The sequence below is a fragment of the Crassostrea angulata genome, chromosome 5 (genome assembly GCF_025612915.1).
Source record: "Crassostrea angulata isolate pt1a10 chromosome 5, ASM2561291v2, whole genome shotgun sequence".
NCBI classification, from domain to species: domain Eukaryota; kingdom Metazoa; phylum Mollusca; class Bivalvia; order Ostreida; family Ostreidae; genus Magallana; species Magallana angulata.
The window spans coordinates 56,264,271-56,284,425 of NC_069115.1; the positions used below are offsets into that span (position 1 = coordinate 56,264,271).

The 20,155-nt window shown below is 31.1% G+C and overlaps 1 protein-coding gene and 1 long non-coding RNA gene across 2 annotated transcripts; one reads left to right on the forward strand and one right to left on the reverse strand.

The window, feature by feature from the left end:
• Positions 1–3,847: 3,847 nt before the first annotated feature.
• Positions 3,848–4,836, reverse strand: LOC128183931 (uncharacterized). Its single transcript, XR_008243669.1, has 3 exons — positions 4,779–4,836; positions 4,264–4,308; positions 3,848–4,002 (listed from the first exon to the last, which is right to left on the reverse strand). It is a non-coding gene; the product is annotated as an uncharacterized LOC128183931 (long non-coding RNA).
• An 8,422-nt stretch (positions 4,837–13,258) lies between these two features.
• On the forward strand, positions 13,259–19,501 carry LOC128186232 (ribosome production factor 2 homolog). The gene is made up of 10 exons (XM_052856012.1): positions 13,259–13,429; positions 13,672–13,804; positions 14,043–14,080; positions 14,194–14,233; positions 15,078–15,159; positions 16,455–16,531; positions 16,776–16,875; positions 17,033–17,135; positions 17,799–17,943; positions 19,036–19,501. Exons 1-10 carry the CDS (start codon positions 13,410–13,412, stop codon positions 19,219–19,221), a joined length of 924 nt encoding a protein of 307 aa, XP_052711972.1. The 5' UTR covers positions 13,259–13,409; the 3' UTR covers positions 19,222–19,501.
• Positions 19,502–20,155: the final 654 nt, after the last annotated feature.

Consider the following 20,155-nt stretch of genomic DNA (forward strand, 5'->3'; position numbering starts at 1 on the left):
TATTTCCAAAATGTTATTCCTTATGCTTATGTAAACAAAAATTTTCCATGTTAAGTATGCATACTCAATTTCTTAGAAAATAACTCAAGTTATACTCATTAAAAACTTTCTTAAATTATCTTTTTTAAATTTTCTTTGACAAAGTGATGTTAATTTACTGGCCTTGAGTTTTTGAACTCTGTTATGCACTGCATATTTTATGCTCCTCAAGTATTTGACCATGGGTGCTGGATAACATCCATTCGAATCTACCCCAAGGTGAACTCCATCGCGCCCAAGGTATGCCAAGTTAGTCCAAAATCCTCTATGCTTCCAGAAATGGATATGCTCCTCACAATATCTTAGATTACGGAAACACGTCTTTCTCACACTTGAGTTTAAAACAGAAGTTATATACACGTGATCGAAATACTCTCATTTCATTGGCTAATGACAAGGTACAAGCACAGGCATTTATAAATAGATACATGATGGACAAATTAGCTAAAAATAACCAATAAAAACCGGAACTTAAATTAGAATTTCTAAAAATAGAATTCACGATACAATGATGACATAAAACATATTATTTGGCAATAATATTTCATTCAAACCGAGTTAAGATCATGTCGTATGCTATGCTATGGTATACTATGGTATGATATGACGAATGAGAATCTATGAGATTTCAATGCTATGGTATGAGATTCCGATGCTATGCTATGAGATTTCAATGCTATGCTATGCTACGCTATGCTGCATGTTGTAAAAGAAATGTTTGAACTGACTGTGATTAGACTAACAAGATGTTGTAGAACTGTCCTGAGGATGTTCTGTCAAAACCAAAAGAATTAAAATCTCAACCTTTTTTGAAATGCTAATGTCTTAGAAAATTCATGGATAACGGAACGCTTTATTACTAGTGTTTACTTACCAGGATTTTCAAATTCAACTCCTTGGACTCCTTCCTGTGTCGATTCTGATATTTGAAAAAAAAATGAATTAAATACTGAGCTGTTATTAATTAATATACCGGACCGTTTCAAATATCAAAACCCACAACACAAAATTTCAATTTGAAAAATCAAATTATCTGGTAGACATATAGCTTGTATAAGTTTCTTCAATAAATGATAAATATGATAATAATAAACAACCTTATAATGTATAAAGGTCTTTTTAAAGATATATTTTATAATTTAATAAGCTTGTCTAATGTTTTGAATTTTAAACTTCTGGTTTAATTATTCATCGATAGTAAAAGAAATTATGTTCAGAATAACTTCCATCTATCCAAATAAAGTGCTCTTACAATAAGTCTAATTAGAAACATAACTCAAAAATCAGTTGGCACAAAGAAAACGAAAGAAATCACTAGTTCACTGTTGAACATTACATGGTTACCATTAGGAATACATATGATCACATTTGTCTTAACTATAATAAATAAACTAACCCGTTTCTCTCATCTCTTTCCGTAAACTTCTTTGTTTTCTTGTTGAGACTGATGCTACTAAATACCAGAAAAGGACTATTAAATTAATTTCTTCATTATTACTAGTGTTTAACGTTTCAGAAAGAAACCTATCTTGCGAAGCAATATTTAATTCCAAGAATACAATAAAGTTTAAGTTTATGTAATTAAACTTACAAGACGTTGTAGAACTGCCCTGAAGAAGCTCTGTCAAAACCAAAAGGATTAAAATCTCAACCTTTTTTGAAATGCCAATGTCTTAGAAATTCATGGATAACGGAACAATTTATTACTAGTGTTTACTTACCATGATTTTCAAATTCAACTCCTTGGACTCCTTCCTGTGTCGATTCTGCTACTTGAAACAATCAATTAAATACTGAGCTGTTCTTTATTTATATACCCTCTCTTTTCAAATATCAAAACACACAATACAAAATTTTAATTTGAAAAATCAAATTATCTGGTATAAACATAGCTTGTAAAACTTTCTTCAATAAATGATAAATATGGTTAGATTAAAAATCCTTTTAATGTACAATTTTTTTAAGATAAAATAAACTAACCCGTTTCTCTCATCTCTTTCCGTAAACTTCTTTGTTTTCTTGTTGAGACTGATGCTACTAAATACCAAAAAAGTATTGAATTAATCTCATCATTATAACTAGTGTTTAACGTTTCAGAAACAAACCTATGTTGAGAAGCAATATTTAATTCCAAGAATAAAATAAACGTCTATGTTTATGTAATTAAACTTACAAAATGTTGTAGAACTGCCCTGAAGAAGTGCTGTCAAAACCAAAATGATTAAAATATCAGCCTTCCTTTAAATGCCAATGTTTTAGAAAATCCATGGATAACGGAACGATTTATGACTAGTGTTTACTTACCAGGATTTTCAAATTCAACTCCTTGAGCTCCTTCCTGTGTCGATTCTAATATTTGAAAAAATACTGAGCTGTTATTTATTTATATACCGGACCGTTTCAAATATCAAAACACACAAAACAAAATTTCCATTTGTAAAATAAACTTATCTGGTAGAAACATAGTTAGGATAACTTTCTTCAATAAATCATAAATATGATGATCATAAACATCCTTTTAACGTATAAAGGTCTTTTTAAAGATATTTTTATTTTTGAATAGGCTTGTCAAATGTTTTGAATTTTTAACTTCTGGTTTAATTATTCATCGATATTAAAAGAAATTTTGTTCAGAATAACTTCCATATATCTAAATAAAGTGCTTTTAAAGTAAGCCTTATAAAAAACTTAACTCCAAATAAGCTGGCTCACAGAAGACGAAGCAAATCACTAGTTCACTGTTGAACATTACATGGTTACCATCAGGAATACATATGATCACATTTGTCTTAACTATAATAAATAAACTAACCCGTTTCTCTCATCTCTTTCCGTAAACTTCTTTGTTTTCTTGTTGAGACTGATGCTACTAAATACCAAACTAAGACTATTGAATTAATCTCATCAATATTACTAGTGTTTAACGTTTCAGAAACAAATCTATCTTACGAAGCAATATTTAAGTCCAAGAATACAATAAACGTGTAAGTATGTTTGGTCATTTCATGTTTATCTTTTACAAATTTATGCTATGCTATGGTATGTGATTTAGATGATATGCTATGAAATTTCCATGCAATGATGAGAAATTTGTATGTTATGCTTTGAGAAATCGAAATGAAGGGCTTAATAATATGATATGCTTTTACATGACATGGTATATAATGAGATTTAAACTAAAAATCCTCCATACACAGAAGAGTTCCAAACTTTTCAAAGAATTATGATTAGAAGCCAAAATTTACTACCAATCTGTAATGTAAACATTCATTCTTTTTAATAAAGGCATTTCAAACCGAGTTAAGATCATGTCGTATGCTATGCTATGGTATACTATGGTATGATATGACGAATGAGAATCTATGAGATTGCATGCTATGATATGAGATTTCAATGCTATGGTATGAGATTCCGATGCTGTGCTATGAGATTTCAATGCTATGCTATGCTATGCTATGCTATGCTGCATGTTGTAAAGAAAATGTCTAAATTGACTGTGATTAGACTAACAAGATGTTGTAGAACTGTTCTGAGGATGTTCTGTCAAAACCAAAAGAATTAAAATCTCAACCTTTTTTGAAATGCCAATGTCTTAGAAAATTCATGGATAACGGAACAATTTATGACTAGTGTTTACTTACCAGGATTTTCAAATTCAACTCCTTGGACTCCTTCCTGTGTCGATTCTGATATTTGAAAAAAAAATCAATTAAATACTGAGCTGTTCTTTATCTATATACCCTCTCTTTTCAAATATCAAAACACACAATACAAAATTTTAATTTGAAAAATCAAATTATCTGGTAGAAACATAGCTTGTAAAACTTTCTTTAATAAATGATAAATATGGTAATAATAAAAATCCTTTTAATGTACGAAGAATTTTTAAAGATAACATAAACTAACCCGTTTCTCTCATCTCTTTCCGTAAACTTCTTTGTTTTCTTGTTGAGGCTGATGCTACTGAATACCGAAAAAGTATTGAATCAATCATTATTACTAGTTTATATCGTTTCAGAAACAAACCTATGTTGCGAAGCAATATTTAATTCCAAGAATAAAATAAACGTCTAAGTTTATGTTATTAAATTTACAAGATGTTGTAGAACTGCCCTGAAGAAGCGCTGTCTAAACCAAAAGGATTAAAATATCAACCTTCCTTGAAATGCCAATGTTTTAGAAATTCATGGATAACGGAACGATTTATGACTAGTGTTTACTTACCATGATTTTCAACTTCAACTCCTTGAGCTCCTTCCTGTGTCGATTCTGATAATTGAAAAAAAATCAATTAAACACTGAGCTGTTATATTTATATACCTACGCCTTTCAAATATCATAACACACAATACAACTTTATTATTTGAAAAATCAAATTATCTGAAAGACACATAGCTTGTATAAGTTTCTTCAATAAATGATAAATATGATAATAATAAACAACCTTATATTGTATAAAAGTCTTTTTAAAGATATATTTTTGTGATTTAATAGGCTTGTCAAATGTATTGAATTTAAAATTTCTGGGTTAATTAGTAATAGTAAAAGAAATTCTGTTCAGAATAACTTTCATATATCTAAATAAAGTGCTTTTACAGTACGTCTGATTAGAAACTTAACTTCAAAATCAGCTGGCCACCGAAGACGAAGCAAATCAGTAGTTCACTGTTTGATATTACATGGTTACCATCAGGAATACATATGATCACATTTGTCTTAACTATAACAAATAAACTAACCCGTTTCTCTCATCTCTTTCCGTAAACTTCTTTGTTTTCTTGTTGAGACTGATGCTACTAAATACCAAAAAAAGTATTGAATTAATCTCATCATTATTACTAGTGTTTAACGTTTCAGAAACAAAGCTCATGATGTAGCGAAGTGATATTCAATTTCGAGAATACAATAAACGTTTAAGTACATGTTCAGTCATTCCATGTATATCTTTTACAATTTTATACTTTGTTATCGTATGAGATTTAAATGATATGCTATGAAATTTCAATGCAATGCCATGAAATTCGTGTGCTATGCTTCGAGAAATCGATATGAAGGGCTCAATGATATGGTATGCTATGAGATTTTAACAAAACCGCCTCTATACCAGAAGAGTTCCAAAACTTTAAAAATTAAATGATTATAAGCCAAAGTTTATCACTAATCTCTAATGTAAACATTCATTCTTTTTAAAAAAGGCATTTCAAACCGAGTTAAAATCATGTTGTATGCTATGCTATGGTATACTATGGTATGATATGACGAATGAGAATCTTAAAATTGCATGCTATGATATGAGATTTCAATGCTATGGTATAAGATTCTGATGCTATGCTATGAGATTTAAATGTTATGCTATGCTATTCTATGCTATGCTATGCTGAGGTGCATGTTGTAAAGGATATGATTACAGTGATTAACTTACATGATGTTGTAGAACTATCCTGAGGAAGCTCTGTCAAAACCAAAAGAATTAAAATCTCAACCTTTTTTGAAATGCCCGTCATAGAAAATTCATGGATAACGAAACGATGTACTACGTGTGTTTACTTACCAGGATTTTCAAATTCAACTCCTTGAGCTCCTTCCTGTGTAGATTCTGATAATTGAAAAAAAAATCAATGAAACACTGAGCTGTTATATTTATATACCTACCCCTTTCAAATATCATAACACACAATACAACATTATAATTTGAAAAATCAATTTTTCTGAAAGACATATATAGCTTGTATAACTTTCTTCAATAAATGATAAATATGATGATCATAAACATCCTGACTTTTTAATTATAAAGGTTTACTTAAAGATATACCTTTATGATTAAAATGGTGATTTTTTTTTAATTTGGACCATCTATAAAAAAACTGGATAAAAACCTTTTACAATGGCACCAAATCATGTGTTTTGCAAAATAGATTCACTTCTGACTATATTTATCTTCACAGGGGCCGTAGACAAGGTGACCCCATTTCTCCATATCTTTTTTTATTATGCGCAGAGATCTTAGGGATTTTAATTAGAATTAATAGGGATATTAGCGGAATTGTTATAGATGGAATAGAATATAAGCTTTCTCAATATGCTGATGACACCATTCTTATTTTTAATGGTTCGCCTCTGTCTATGGATGGTATTTTAAGAGTTTTAGATTATTTCGCAGACCTTTCAGGACTTAAAATTAATTACACAAAAAACTAAAATGGTTTGGATTGGGAGCAAGAAATTTTCAAGAGATGTATTTCACCACACAAGATGGAAACTAAATTGGAATAACTCAACCTTTGATTTATTAGGAATAAAATTTTCTGTAACTCTAGATGAGATGTCTAGCCTTAACTATGAGCCTAAACTGTCAGTTAAAAGGATTTTAAACCAAGGGAAATTAAGAAAACTAACCCCAATTGGTAAAATCTCAGTAATAAAAACATTGGATTCTACCAAAATTAAACCATCTGGTGCTCTCTTTACCTAACCCAGACTCTGATTTTACAAAAACTTTAAATAAGGAAAATTACTAATTTTTATGGGGAAGCAATATTCACAAAGTAAAAAGAAACACTATTATACAGGAATATGGCTATGGTGGTTTACAAATGATAGATTTTACAGATTTTAGCTCAGCTCTAAAATCTAGTTGGATTATAAGAATGATTTTCTCAGACACAAAATGGATAAATCTCTTAGAGGCAGAATTACAAACAAAAATTAAAAACCTATGGGTTAAAGGTATGGACTTTACATCTAATTTATGTAAAAATACAAAAAATATTATTTGGAAAGAAGTTTTTAACAGCTGGATTTGTAAAATTGTAAAAGCAACTAGACAAGAAGTTATGAATGTTCCATTTGAAAACATCTGGCTCAACCCAAAAATAAAAGTTAATAACAGTTCTTCTTTTTTAAAACACTATTTTAATGCTGGTTTTATACATATACAAGATCTTTTTGATAATGAGGGTGTTTTTCTTAGTCTAGAAACAATAGAAAACCAAAATATAAAAACAAATTTTATTGAATATGCAAGCCTAAAGAGAGCAATATTTGAAAGATTATATAAAGACAATATCAATGAAATCAAACACAAGCCTGGCCCAAGTATATCCAATCACATAAATATGTTCTTCATCAAAAAAAAAGGTTGCAAGGACATGTATAAAGAACTTATTAAGGAGAAAAGAGAGCCAATTACATCTGTAAATAAAAGGCTAGAAAGGGGCTTAATTTCTAACAACAAAGACTGGAACATAATATTCGAACTTCCATTTAAAACTACTAAAGAGTCAAAACTCCAATGGCTACAATTTCAAATTTTACATACAATAATACCAACAAATGATTTTCTTCACAAGATTAAGGTTAAAGAATCCCCGGTCTGCTCCTTTTGTAAAAGAGTTAATGAGACTATTGAACACTTATTTGTAGATTGCTATTGTGTACAAGAAATTTGGGAACTATGCGAGGGGTGGTTGTTAAGGAAATTTGAAATGCAAGTAACATTTGACAAAAATTCAATTTTATTTGGAAAATATAAAGAGAGAAATTTGTATAAAGTACATAATCTTTTATTCTAATAATAAAACAATACATAGACTAAATTAACGACAATGTTAACAATTAAATGTTTGATGAAACGGCGGATTAGGAATAAATTAGGCTGTATTATATCTATTCAAAATTGAACAATACATCTCGTAAACACATACGATTCACATTCTTTGTTTTATGTGTGTTTGAATGAAATAAAAGGTTATAAAATGTCTTACCTGGAAAAGGTGATTAGAATAAAAGTTTTATCGGTTTTCCCAATTTTTTTGTACCTTCCGCTTTCGGTTTAGTTTGGTAATCATAATAAGTAGCGTTATTGATAAATACACTTTGACCGACTTTTATTACTATTGGGTCATTAGAGACTTAAATAGAAATGATGTATAACATTTTCAATGTACGTTCAGTTGAGCATCCGTGGTGATTGTATGGTTTGAAAGCATACCTTTATAAAAGCAGATCGATGTTAATATGCATTTTTTCCCATCGAAATACATGAATATTTCAATACTCCACAGTCAACACCTACGTTTAGCTTTTCAGTTTTTATGTATAGTTTCATTTCTTCTCTATTTACCATATTTACGAAATTAATGAATTATGCGGACAAGCTGGTATTTTTGGTAAGTTATTGTTATAAATGGGCAATGTCACGATTTTTTTCCAAACTTTACTTATTCAATTTTAATACTTACTTAGCATGATTAAGGTATTTCCGATGGTCAGCGAAAGTTTTAACAGCTGTCAGGCTTTATTGGTGACACAGAGTTCACAATTCTTTGTAATGTAATAATAATAAAGTTTGTGGAATGTTTTTGTTTACATCAATGTTGAAAAGAAACCATATTGTGACTACATTATTAATAATCACACAACATGCAGAGTATACCATTTGTGCATGTAAATATTGAAAATGGGGGGGAGGGGGGGTCATTAAAATTTTCTTATCTAGTTAAAGTTACGAGGCTAGGTGCCAGTGGTCGGTCATCAAATTAACTATCAGATGCTCGTTAGTTTTTAAAATTTGACGTCTCAGTTGTAAACTATTATTTAATACAAAAAATCCATATATTTAAGCTTTAAAACTTGAACATTTTGCTATATATTTACACAAAGCTCCTCTGTTTTAAGGGGATACATAATGTAAATAATGGAAATCCAGCCGTCTTTACAGTGTAATATATACGTTACACGGTATCTTGGGACGATAAAAATCGAAGTACGAGTAACATACGCCATGAAGCATATAATTCCGTCAGAAAATTGACTTTTTGTTCAACGTGGTATATAGCTTTTCAGTTATTAATTCTGAATACAAAATCTGTGGATGTGTACTGTACACGTTAAGGGACCATGAACAGGATCATATTCATTTCCAACCAATTATATCTTATTCAATATTGAATGGGATTAGGAAGGAGGTACAGTCTACTTAAAAAGCATCCTCCCAACTTATTTCTCTACAAATGCTCATTAGTTTTGTTCATGTATTATGCAATGTAAAACTTATTTCTTTTACTATAAAATAAATAAAAAATAAAAGTAAATATGTGCGTGTAAGAAATATTAATATTTAGTCTTAAACATCAAAGGCATATTTCTGCCACCTACATGCGTTATGTCATTATGCATTATTACATAATTGTCAATGATCGCTACCTTCATAACCCGCATTTTAGGTCGCTATAGGTTACGGCCAATCGATAAACAGGGCGTGTCGATTTCAGTCCTGTCAATTGCCTGTCAGTTTCAGCCGCTGTAGATTTAGACCAATCGATAAACAGGGCGTGTCGATTTCAGTCCTGTCAATTTCCTGTCAGTTTCAGCCTGTAGATTTCGACCAATCAATAAACGGGGCCTGTAGATTTCAGTCTGGCTGCTTCCATAGAGCTATGAATTGACTATAAGTTTCCGTAAGAAGAAGTATGGAACGCCATGGCTGCCTTATAGCATAATACTATAGGTACATTAGTCAAATTATCATTACATTATGTCAAAGTCCATTACGTGGTGTGAATATATCTTTACGCTAGGTCAAATCGTTATTACGTGATGTCAAAAGCACGTTAGGTGAAGTAAACATGTCTTTACATGATGTCAATTTTTTACGTTGTGGTGTAAAATCATCCTTACGTTATGCCAACATTGTACAACCAAAGGTCAATACATCATGACATTATTTCGACACTGTATTACATGGGGCGAATGTATCCTTACATTATGTCAACATTTTATTACATGCTTTCAATATATCCTTACATTATATCAACACCGCAGTACGTATCGCGATTCTATCCTTACATTATGTCAACATTTTATTACATGATATCAATGCGTTTTTACATTTTATCAACACCTTAATACATGGTGTTAACTCATCCTTTCATTATGTCAACACTTTATCACTTTATGTCAAAAGTACATTACTTGATACGAAAATGTCTTGACTTTTTGTCTAAACTTTATTACGTGATGTAAATAAGTCTTTACATTCGGCAAATTCTCTATTCCGTGATGTATACGCTCTATTACTTTAAGTCGAAACATCATTCCGTTATACAAACACGAAATCCTTGGTCTTTGTATATTTGTCATGTTTTAAATACAAAATTTACTATATAGAAACGGTACGCCGATTTACCCAAATGGACCCAGAAAAACCCCAACAGTAGATACTAGTAAGAAGCAGTGATTTAATCATACAAGAATGAAAATATATATAGGCCTATATATAGGGCTTCTGAAAGCTGTAAAAGACTTAGTTGCTGACAATTTAATTTCTCGAGAGTGAATGAACATTTACGTATTTAAACATTGAATTTATAGTTTAGATAGACCTAAGTTATAAGAATAAGACTTAAAATCCAAGTTTTCTCGTGCTCATCGGCCCTTGAATATTTAAAATGAAATGGATATAAAATCTAAAAATAACCCCTTCATTGGTTTTTTTTTTTGGGGGGGGGTTTAAAATTTTATTTTTGATTTATACTTTTTTTACTTCAATAATATTCAAATTACGTTCGTTACTACACACTCAGTCATTTAGCAGTCAGGGTTCTTTATCGTTCCAAAGCCTGTATGTCGTGGCGCAGACACCCAGTGCATATTTAATTTTTTTAAATTTAGTTTCAAAGTATTTAGTAGTTAAAATAAAGTATTTAGTAGTTAAAAGTAAACGTTTCTATTGCTATCTTAAATTAAGGATACTGACCCTAACTTTACAGTCATGTAGATATGGCCGTTCTGCTACAAAATCATTATGCTATGAAAATGATTTTTTTCTTATTGCTGCAGAGGGGGTGGGAATGGTGTTTGTGGAGGGGGTACGCTACGTTCCTCTGAATAAATTTTCTCCTTTTCATCCAAGAGGGCACTTGATAACTTATATGAAATAAAATCTACAAATAAATTACAAGAGATCTTTAACCCCTTTAAAGACCTTCTCCATCTTGATATAGATGTTTTTATGAAATGTTTGTTTTAGGTAATTGTTCAGACAGAGGGTATAAATCAGAAATATGTCATAATAAAAACGCACACAAATAAGAGAGGGGAACTGTATTCGCCGATTTCAGAATTATTATAAAGAAAGGCAAACACTTTTGGTAGAATCGGTACTGTCTTCAGGGTTTGCCCCATACATGTAACTTACTAATTTTTAATTAAATGAAATAATTCGACAGCATGAGTGTTGGTTTTTGTAAACAGTTAAATGTATGATCATGTTACATATATTTTCGTTGTAAGTATAGAATAGGCGTGAAAATAGGTTGAGAAGGAAATTTACGCTCATTCCGTTCTGTTCCGTTGAATACCAATATCCACAGGGGTAATAATATATTGCGGAACGTAACGGAACCAGAATCTTACAAATAAGTCAAGTACTGCTGACATTGTAATTTTAAAGATGGTATGCTTTGGAATGCGTTTCGTTTGTTTTAAATCTCTAACTAATAGAGAATATTTTTTGCTAGCTTAAACTAGTTAGTAAGTTCTGCCGTGAAAATACTGTAATATGTTAATATTAGAGTAGTAAGTAATATAATTATGTATATTTTTCTTTAAACAACGAATTTAAACAATAGAATTAAAGATCAATCTTATTTTGAAATGAAATGAATAAAAACAAAATAAATCATTATTTTTAAATTTCTATTTTCCCATTGGATGACCCTTTACTGGTTCCGTTCTGTTCCACAAAGTTTCAATAACCCCTGGATACATTTGGGTAAGCTTACCGTTTCCTTGTATATAGAAAGGCCGATGTATCCGTGTTCGCGTAACGAAATGATGTTTCACCTTAAAGTAATGGAGCATGTACATCATGAAATAGAGAACTGACCTACAGCAAAGACTTATTCACATCACGTTATTAAGTTTAGACATAACGTCATAAACTTATGACATCAAGTTATAAAGGTTTGACATAATAAAACGATATATTTACACCATGTAATAAAGTGTTGATAAAATGTAAAAACGCATTGATATCATGTAATAAAATGTTGACATAATGTAAGGATAGAATCGCGATACGTACTGCGGTGTTGATATAATGTAAGGATATATTGATATCATGTAATAAAATGTTGACATAATGTAAGGATACATTCGCCCCATGTAATACAGTGTCGAAATAATATCATGATGTATTGACCTTTGGTTGTACAATGTTGGCATAACGTAAGGGTGATTTTACATCACAACATAAAAAGTTGACATAATATAAAGACATGTTTACTTCACCTAACGTGCTTTTGACATCACGTAATAACGATTTGACCTAGCGTAAAGATATATTCACACCACGTAATGGACTTTGACATAATGTAATGGTAATTTGACATAATGTACCTATAGTCTAATGCTATAAGGCAGCCATGGCGTTCCATAAAGAAGAGGGAAATTTATCATACTTGGTAGATATTAATTATCTTGCATGTTGACATAATATATCTAGCATGTAGAAATATGCCACCATAGGACACTTCCATGTTAAGACGTACTATTTATCGAAATAAACAATAAAATCAAATGTAATTTTATGAAAAGTGTCTTTCCCAAAACTGTCATTTAACAGCGTAACGCAATTGGTAAGAGGGTTCAGTCACTGCGTATCAGTAAGTCGTGAGTTTGAATCCCGCCGGGGATTTGGAAGTTTTCAATCTTTGCATAATTTTTAAACGCATTTTTTTATTTGGTTAAATATTGTGAAATTTGAAAATTCATATGACAAAAAAAAAAAATCCTTCAATTTGTTAATAGTTAACTTTATAATATTTATTTTACAAAAAACACGAAAAATCATCTTTTAAAATCTTTTTTAAAAAATACCTATAGTATCACTATCATCATTTTTATATTTGATAAGTATATGTTGTGTGGTGTTCTATTGAAAATTGGAATAAACTGTGGGTGTACAGAGCCACCTTAATTGTAGTCTTTTTTTTGAAATTTATTAATTCTCTTTCTTTCGTATTTTAATGATATGTAATATTTTATGAAAATGTACGTGTAAATAAAAAGAATAAGAGAAAAAATGATTTATTTCTGCTTGTACAGGTGTTGTTTACCATATTGACGTGAGCCGAGGAGTCTTTCATATTGGGCCGACCATATTAGGGCCGAGAAATCGTTGGGCTGACTCTGACATTCCCAGAAAACATCGGGCTCGGTATACGATTAAAGCTGGATTTTTAAAAACAACGTGTTTCACTGTTTCAGTGTCTGTAAAATTTGCTGAAAATTGCATGAATGATTATGATTTGAGCTAAGCAATTCATTCTTATTGGAATAATCAAAAGGACATATTCATATTCTCAAAGATGGTTCTACAACGAATAGTGTAAGATTCATTACGTTTATTTTTCTCATAATCTGGCAAAAGTGGACGTATGGTTTTTTTTATTGAACGTTTAACATGTTTAAGTACTACATGTACTAACGTTACATGAAAACGTTGTAGTCAATGTTTACTCAAACAATAATGTAATCAAAATACATCAATTTGTTGGTAAATGGAATTATTATCGTAATTAAAAAAATCAAAATAGTTTTAAAAATTCTAAAGGCAGGATTTTCTTGCAGAAAACCTAAGACACAGCAAGGTAAGCGTTTTCTGGAGAAACGAGAACCAAAGCTTGTAGAGAATGACAAACAGGCCATGTTTATAAAGGGAGGTAATACCAGCAGTGTGGTGTCCCAGGCCCTAAAAGAACTGGTAAGTCTATAGGTGTCAATACTGTTGGAGAGTGAAAGACCAAGATGTCCAAGTCAAAAAATATTTTCAGATGAATTAAGTAAGCGAAATCACTTGTAGATACCGTAATGCATAGCCATGATGCATTGGGATGTTGGTTACTCTTTCTGTTTTAAAACTTTTTATTAGCAATGTAAGTAAATAGGACAGGATATTATTTGTAAGACTGTTTTTATAATCTGCATCTATTTTATTTCAGTATGTTTTAAAGAAACAAAACTCTGTAACATATAAAAGGTAAGAATTAAAATACAGTGGAATTAACGGGCATAACTTTTGATATGATCTGTGTCGTGATATGAATAATTGGTCTTCTTTAACGTTGCTTCAAAGATTTATTTTTTTAACAGGAAGAATATTTTGAGACCTTTTGAAGATGAAACACCTCTGGTTAGTATTAATGATTGAAGATAAAATACCTATCACAAAATGATAATCAGCTATTTTTTTTATCAATGTACTGATTCAATTGGAAAAAAAAGCATTGAAATATAGAACAAGTGGAATTCTCTGTTATGTCAGCAAATGTTTATATTTGTTCTAATTTCATTACGTAACCTTTTAATCCACACTCTAAAGTTAAAGGACAACCAAAAAAATATTCATTGTTTTACTTATCAATGTCCCTTGTTCTCATGTTGTCATGATTTCAAGTTGCCAAAAATGTAAGACACTAGCATGACTGCTCTTTCTACAACACGCATCCCACCATATTACCACTGAGGAGTGTTCAGCTGAGCATTTGCTTGCAAGCGCTCACCAAAATTCCCTTAAGGTACAATACAAATTTTGGCAAAGGCTCACAAGCACCTGCTCTGCTGAACACTCTTCACTAGGATGTGCACAACATGCATCACCATATTGCACAAATCTTTTTTTTTTGATTTAAGAGAAAGTGATACAACATTTCATATGGAAACATTTTTGATGTCGTCGTAATATTTTCCTCGGCAGTTTAATTGTGAAATTTTATTCTTAAAATAGGGAAAAATTAAACTTGTTTGGCAATGGAAATAGTTAAGCTTAGTATTCATTTAGGTATCAGTTATGCATGTACATGTATGAAGGGATAAAACGATGAAAATAAAGTAATTATTGAATTGAACTGACTTCGAAAAGAAATATACCCAGTAATATCAATGCATGTATTTCTTGCATGAAAATTTATTTCTGGTGGTATGAAATTTGTCTCAAAGATGTTCCCTAGTTTTATATTATGAAATTATATTTTCAGGAATTTTTTGCCAAGAAAACTGATGCCTCCCTGTTTATGTTTGGATCCCACAACAAGAAGCGGCCCAACAACCTGGTACTAGGTGAGCTCCTGTTGATGATGTTACTGATGTCTGTTCATTGTCAGACTCAATATCTCTGTTTATTATACCACTGAGTATTTTTCTAACTAAAATAATTACCAGTACAAATTAATCCGCTACTCATTTTATGGCAAATTTTTTTCTATGCTATTTTTTCATGGTGAGTAGTCATTGAAACTTTGATTTACTAGTATATTATCAATTTCTTTTTGGTGTGACCTTTTCAATTGCGTCACCTTCAATTTGACATCTGCACCAGACATAAACAGATATAAACAATACCTTCCTCTTATAATCAATCAAATCAACAAGTCACTGATTGGTTGATGGGGCTGAGTTATCAATAAACTGGATGTACTGACTGAACAACAATATTGTTCATTTTTTAACACGTTGTATACGGTGATTTATTCTATTTACACAGACAGTATAGGATGGCAGAGTGTAATATCATTAGTAAATCTTAGTAATAGATCGCTACTAATTCTTTCTATATAATTTTATAATGCATGTAGTTTGGGGAGTATTTTGAATCATTCGCCTCCATCATCAGTTAAATGCCCAATTGATCTTGATTATTACTTGTATTCAATAAACAAGAGAGAGAGATATCTAGTTCATTGGAAGTTTATACATCATGTATGGATAAATTTATGAATACACATTTTTAATCAGAATGTTGATACATGTGCAACTAAAATATTTGAGGATTACAGATTTCATTTGTTACAATTGGAAAGGTCAGTGAATTTTCACATAAGAATTTGTATGCTCAAAACTCAGAAGTATAATGAAAAATGAAGAACCATAGTAATGAAAAACAGTTATAATATAACAAACCTGTTTTATCTACCAGTACTATGAAAAGACCTTACAGCCATTGTCATCAATAGCCATGAAATTCTTTTGGTAACTCTGTCCCAGCAACCTATCAGTAATATGCAGATTCGATCAAATTGTAAAGTTTGCTGTCAGGAGGCAGGTACATGTATTGTAATACATGTATACTTAAAGCAACTGTCAAAATTGAACGCAACACAATTGGAAAAGCCTGTTTTCAGCCACACCTAAAGGATTATTATTATAACACCTATTTACTGATGAATTGGACAATAGCAAGTTTATTTTCCCCTTCTACAGCAAATGTTTCCCTTGGCTGATCTTAAGAAATAGTTGCTGTACTGATGGACAATAAACTTGTTGTCCTTGATGCTTGTAATACAGACATAATGGTTATTTTATTGTACGTATTTCTGATGATTTATGTATGACTATTTTTCCTACTCTCTTTTTAGGTCGGTTTTTTGACTTCCACATTTTAGACATGATAGAGCTCGGAATAGACAAGTTTGTGTCACAGGCGGAGTTTCCAGTATGTTTATGGAGAAACTATAATTGTTACTCAAAGAATAAACACATTTTAAAAGATTTTAATGGATGCATTACTCTGGTTTCATCAGTATTCGATTTACACTTCATTTATAAAAATTTAAGCCCACAAATATTACAGTATAGTATAAGATAGATGTACATGTATGTTTCCTTACCACTATGAACTCATTGACAATGCATGCTCTAAAAATCATGATAATTAAACTCAGAAATTTTCCTAATAGGGAGGAAAATGTCCAGAAGGAACAAAGCCATGTTTGATGTTTGCTGGGGAGACATTTGAACAGGACGTTGAGTACCAGAGACTGAAGAATTTACTGATAGGTCAGTGACGGAGACTTGTCACATGTTTATCTGTGACCTTTGTGTTATTGTACTCTAGTTGTTTGTTTTGCTCGACATATACTCCAAATGTTACCTTTTATTCTTACAAAATTACATCTTTATAATGTTTTTAAATGGCTGCTCTTTCTTCTGACAGATTATTTCCGTGGTCCGGTGGTTAGCCAGGTTCGATTGGCTGGTTTAGAACATGTGATCATGGTCACAGCGACGGAGGGGAAAATTCTTATCAGGAATTATAGGTTCATATTTATTGCACTTGTTAGAATTATGGCTTCATTATAAGAAACTGTCTTCTCTTTAATGTACAAATACTTGGTTGATCTGGCACCTGACTTTAGTGTAAGATTTGAGTGTTTGTGTGCGGGTGAATTTTGAATAGAATGACAGAGATATGTTGCATATTAATCTGATTCAGATTCTTTAGGAATACAAAGAGAAGTAAGCTAATTAACATGTACAATTTTTGTAAATGTAACCTTGCCACAGGTTTCATTTTTCACATACATTTCTGAACACTTATATTAAGGCCAAAAATTCCAAAAAAAATGAGGCAGGAAATTGAGTTGTTCCCTTTTAGATAGATAATAAAATAAATCATTGTGGTAGCCTTTGACGTGATGCTGTGATGCCTTAGAAACTAATCATTGATTTGTTGGCATAATTACTACTGACAATTCATATTTAAATACTGAAGATTCAATGATTCCGCTGCTTAGAATATAAAATTGCTATCACAGAACATTTGTTATAATTTCATAGTTCACAACTGTCAGTGAAAAAAAATTTCAAATCCGTTAGAGTTGCTTTTCATAATTTTACGTGAAAATTAATTCCTCATGTTTAATTAGGAACCTACAGTAGGCTGTAGCAAAGAATGCTAAATGTTTCTTGTTGACTTGTAGAGTATTGCTGAAAAAGTCGGGCAGCCGGACGCCGAGGATTGAGTTGGAGGAGATCGGGCCCTCACTGGATTTGACCCTAAGGAGGGTCAAGCTGGCCTCAGACGACCTCTACAAGAGGTCACTCAAACAGCCCAAGACAGTCAAGGTAACCTCACTACGTTGTGTCTGTTTATCGGAATCTACTTATCCAACATTATGTGAATGGAATGTATTTAATTCTATTCACTCACAAACAAATGAAATTATTATACCTCATCATGATAATTTGATGTAGTCTTTTGATTGGTTTTGATTATAATGTGACAGAGCTAAAAAGGGGGAATAAATATCATACATCACCACATTTGAAGCCGTCTGAACTTTTCTACAGTTGGTATGAAAAAACCCAAGGTTGAATATACATGAGCAATATAAACAAGCAAATGAACAAATCTTATAAACTAGGCCTATTTTTATGTTTTGATCCTTCTTATATTAGAGAAGTAATTTAACTATGTATAATTCAAATGGTAAAATGGTAAAAGAATAGTAAATCTTAACATAGTAAGAGAAGCATTCTTGACTTTTATCCTTTATTAAAGATGGAAAACTATAAATAAGACCCGACATAATATTCTGTGTACTGTAAATTCATTATTTTACGCGAGTACTTAATTCCACAATTCCACTCTTTTTATATAAAATCGTGATCACCACTGCTTTGTTGTAATTTCCTAAAGTACAATAATAGCAAAATTTTAAAATCTGCAAGGATTTCTTCTTGCAGTTTTATGCAAAAATTATTTCTTTGCTTTTGATTAGAAATCTGCAGTAGTTGTATGTCATTAGGTATCATAAATAATTTGTTGCATTTTGGGAAAAAATGGGAATTTATTCCCCCAGAAAAATCATATATCCCATTGGCAATGCCCTCATAATATACATGCATGTTTTTCTTGGGGCAATAAATCTTAATACCTCTCTCATCATTATGTAATAAATGTACAATATTATTCTATATGTAAATATTTTGGTATATTTGTGAGTCAGTTTTTGTCAATAAAATGTGTCCAGTAAAGATCTTATGCCTCAGTTTGACTAAGGTGTGCATGAGGTCAGAAATTTACAATAAATCAGTGTATGGCTTTGTTTTTGGCTGTTATTAATTATCAACATAGTATATTTGGTATTCCATAAAATCCATGCTAGATTAAATTTTTTGACTTATCTTTATTTGGTTTGTGTTTTAAATTTTTAGCCTAGAAAGAAGAAAAATGTATCCCATGATGCTTTTGGATCTAAGCTTGGAAATATTCACATGCAGAAACAGAGTTTAGATAAATTACAGACAAGAAAAATGAAAGGACTAAAAGCCCAGAAAAGAAAGTCTCAGTCTGAGGCAAGACAGTCAAGTGCAAAAAGGTCAAAGGGTGTTGATACCTAGTAGGAAACAAAAAAGTTGAATTGTTTTCTGTGAATCAGGATGAAGGAGCTGGATGTCATCAATGACCAGGGACATTTTACTTACAAGTACATTTGTATACCCAACCATTAAAGAGCAAACAATGGAGACGTAATCAGTTTAATTCTGACATGAACGAAATACAAATACCGGGTACATGTACATGTACAATCGATTATGAAGAACTAATTTCTTAATTTCATCTGTAACCAAAAATGTATGGTATTGGTACATGTATTAAAAACTTGGTTATGTTATTGTTTGTTTGGATTTTTTTGTGTTTTCATTGAATTATGTACCATATAGAATTAGTGGTTTCTCGCATTATCACCGGTGTGAGATTTTTCTGTCTTACACTGTGTATTACTACGGCGCCATTTTAAATTTAAACAAACATGTGCTGTAGGGAAATGCAAAATGGTGCATTCAGATTATCCATTAAGTAACTATGTTGCTTAATTAATTACAATTTATCATATTTTTAATTAAAAAACTGTCGTATGCTCTCATTTTGACTTGCACTATTTGAAGCTACGGAGGGATTAACCAAAAGTAATCTTTAGAACGTCATAACAGAGAGTTGTCAAACATAATTTTTTAAGGTAATACAATGCGAGAAAAATAATCATTCACTATATACTCGTGTGGGATGGTGAAATTCCACCTCGGGGCCAAGATTCACGGTCAAGGACTCGGCAAAGCCTCGTCCTAGACCGTGAATCTTGTCCCCTCGGTGGAATTTCACCATCCCACACGAGTATATAATGTATGATTCTATTAATCACGCTTACCCAGTATTTGAGGTTTTTTTGTTGATCTACAGCATCTGTATAATAAAAAAAATTTTTTTGCTTATTGTCTAATTTTCGATTTATTATCTTCTACTATTAATTTTTTACTTTTATTTATGGTATAT

What these genes read in the sequence shown, in the direction of transcription:
- LOC128186232 (XM_052856012.1), top strand. Translation starts at nt 13,410, where the DNA reads ATGGTTCTACAACGAATAGT. An exon ending in ATGGTTCTACAACGAATAGT is followed by an intron (nt 13,430 to 13,671) that starts GTAAGATTCATT and finishes ATTTTCTTGCAG; the next exon opens with AAAACCTAAGACACAGCAAG. An exon ending in AACAGCCCAAGACAGTCAAG is followed by an intron (nt 17,944 to 19,035) that starts GTAACCTCACTA and finishes TTAAATTTTTAG; the next exon opens with CCTAGAAAGAAGAAAAATGT.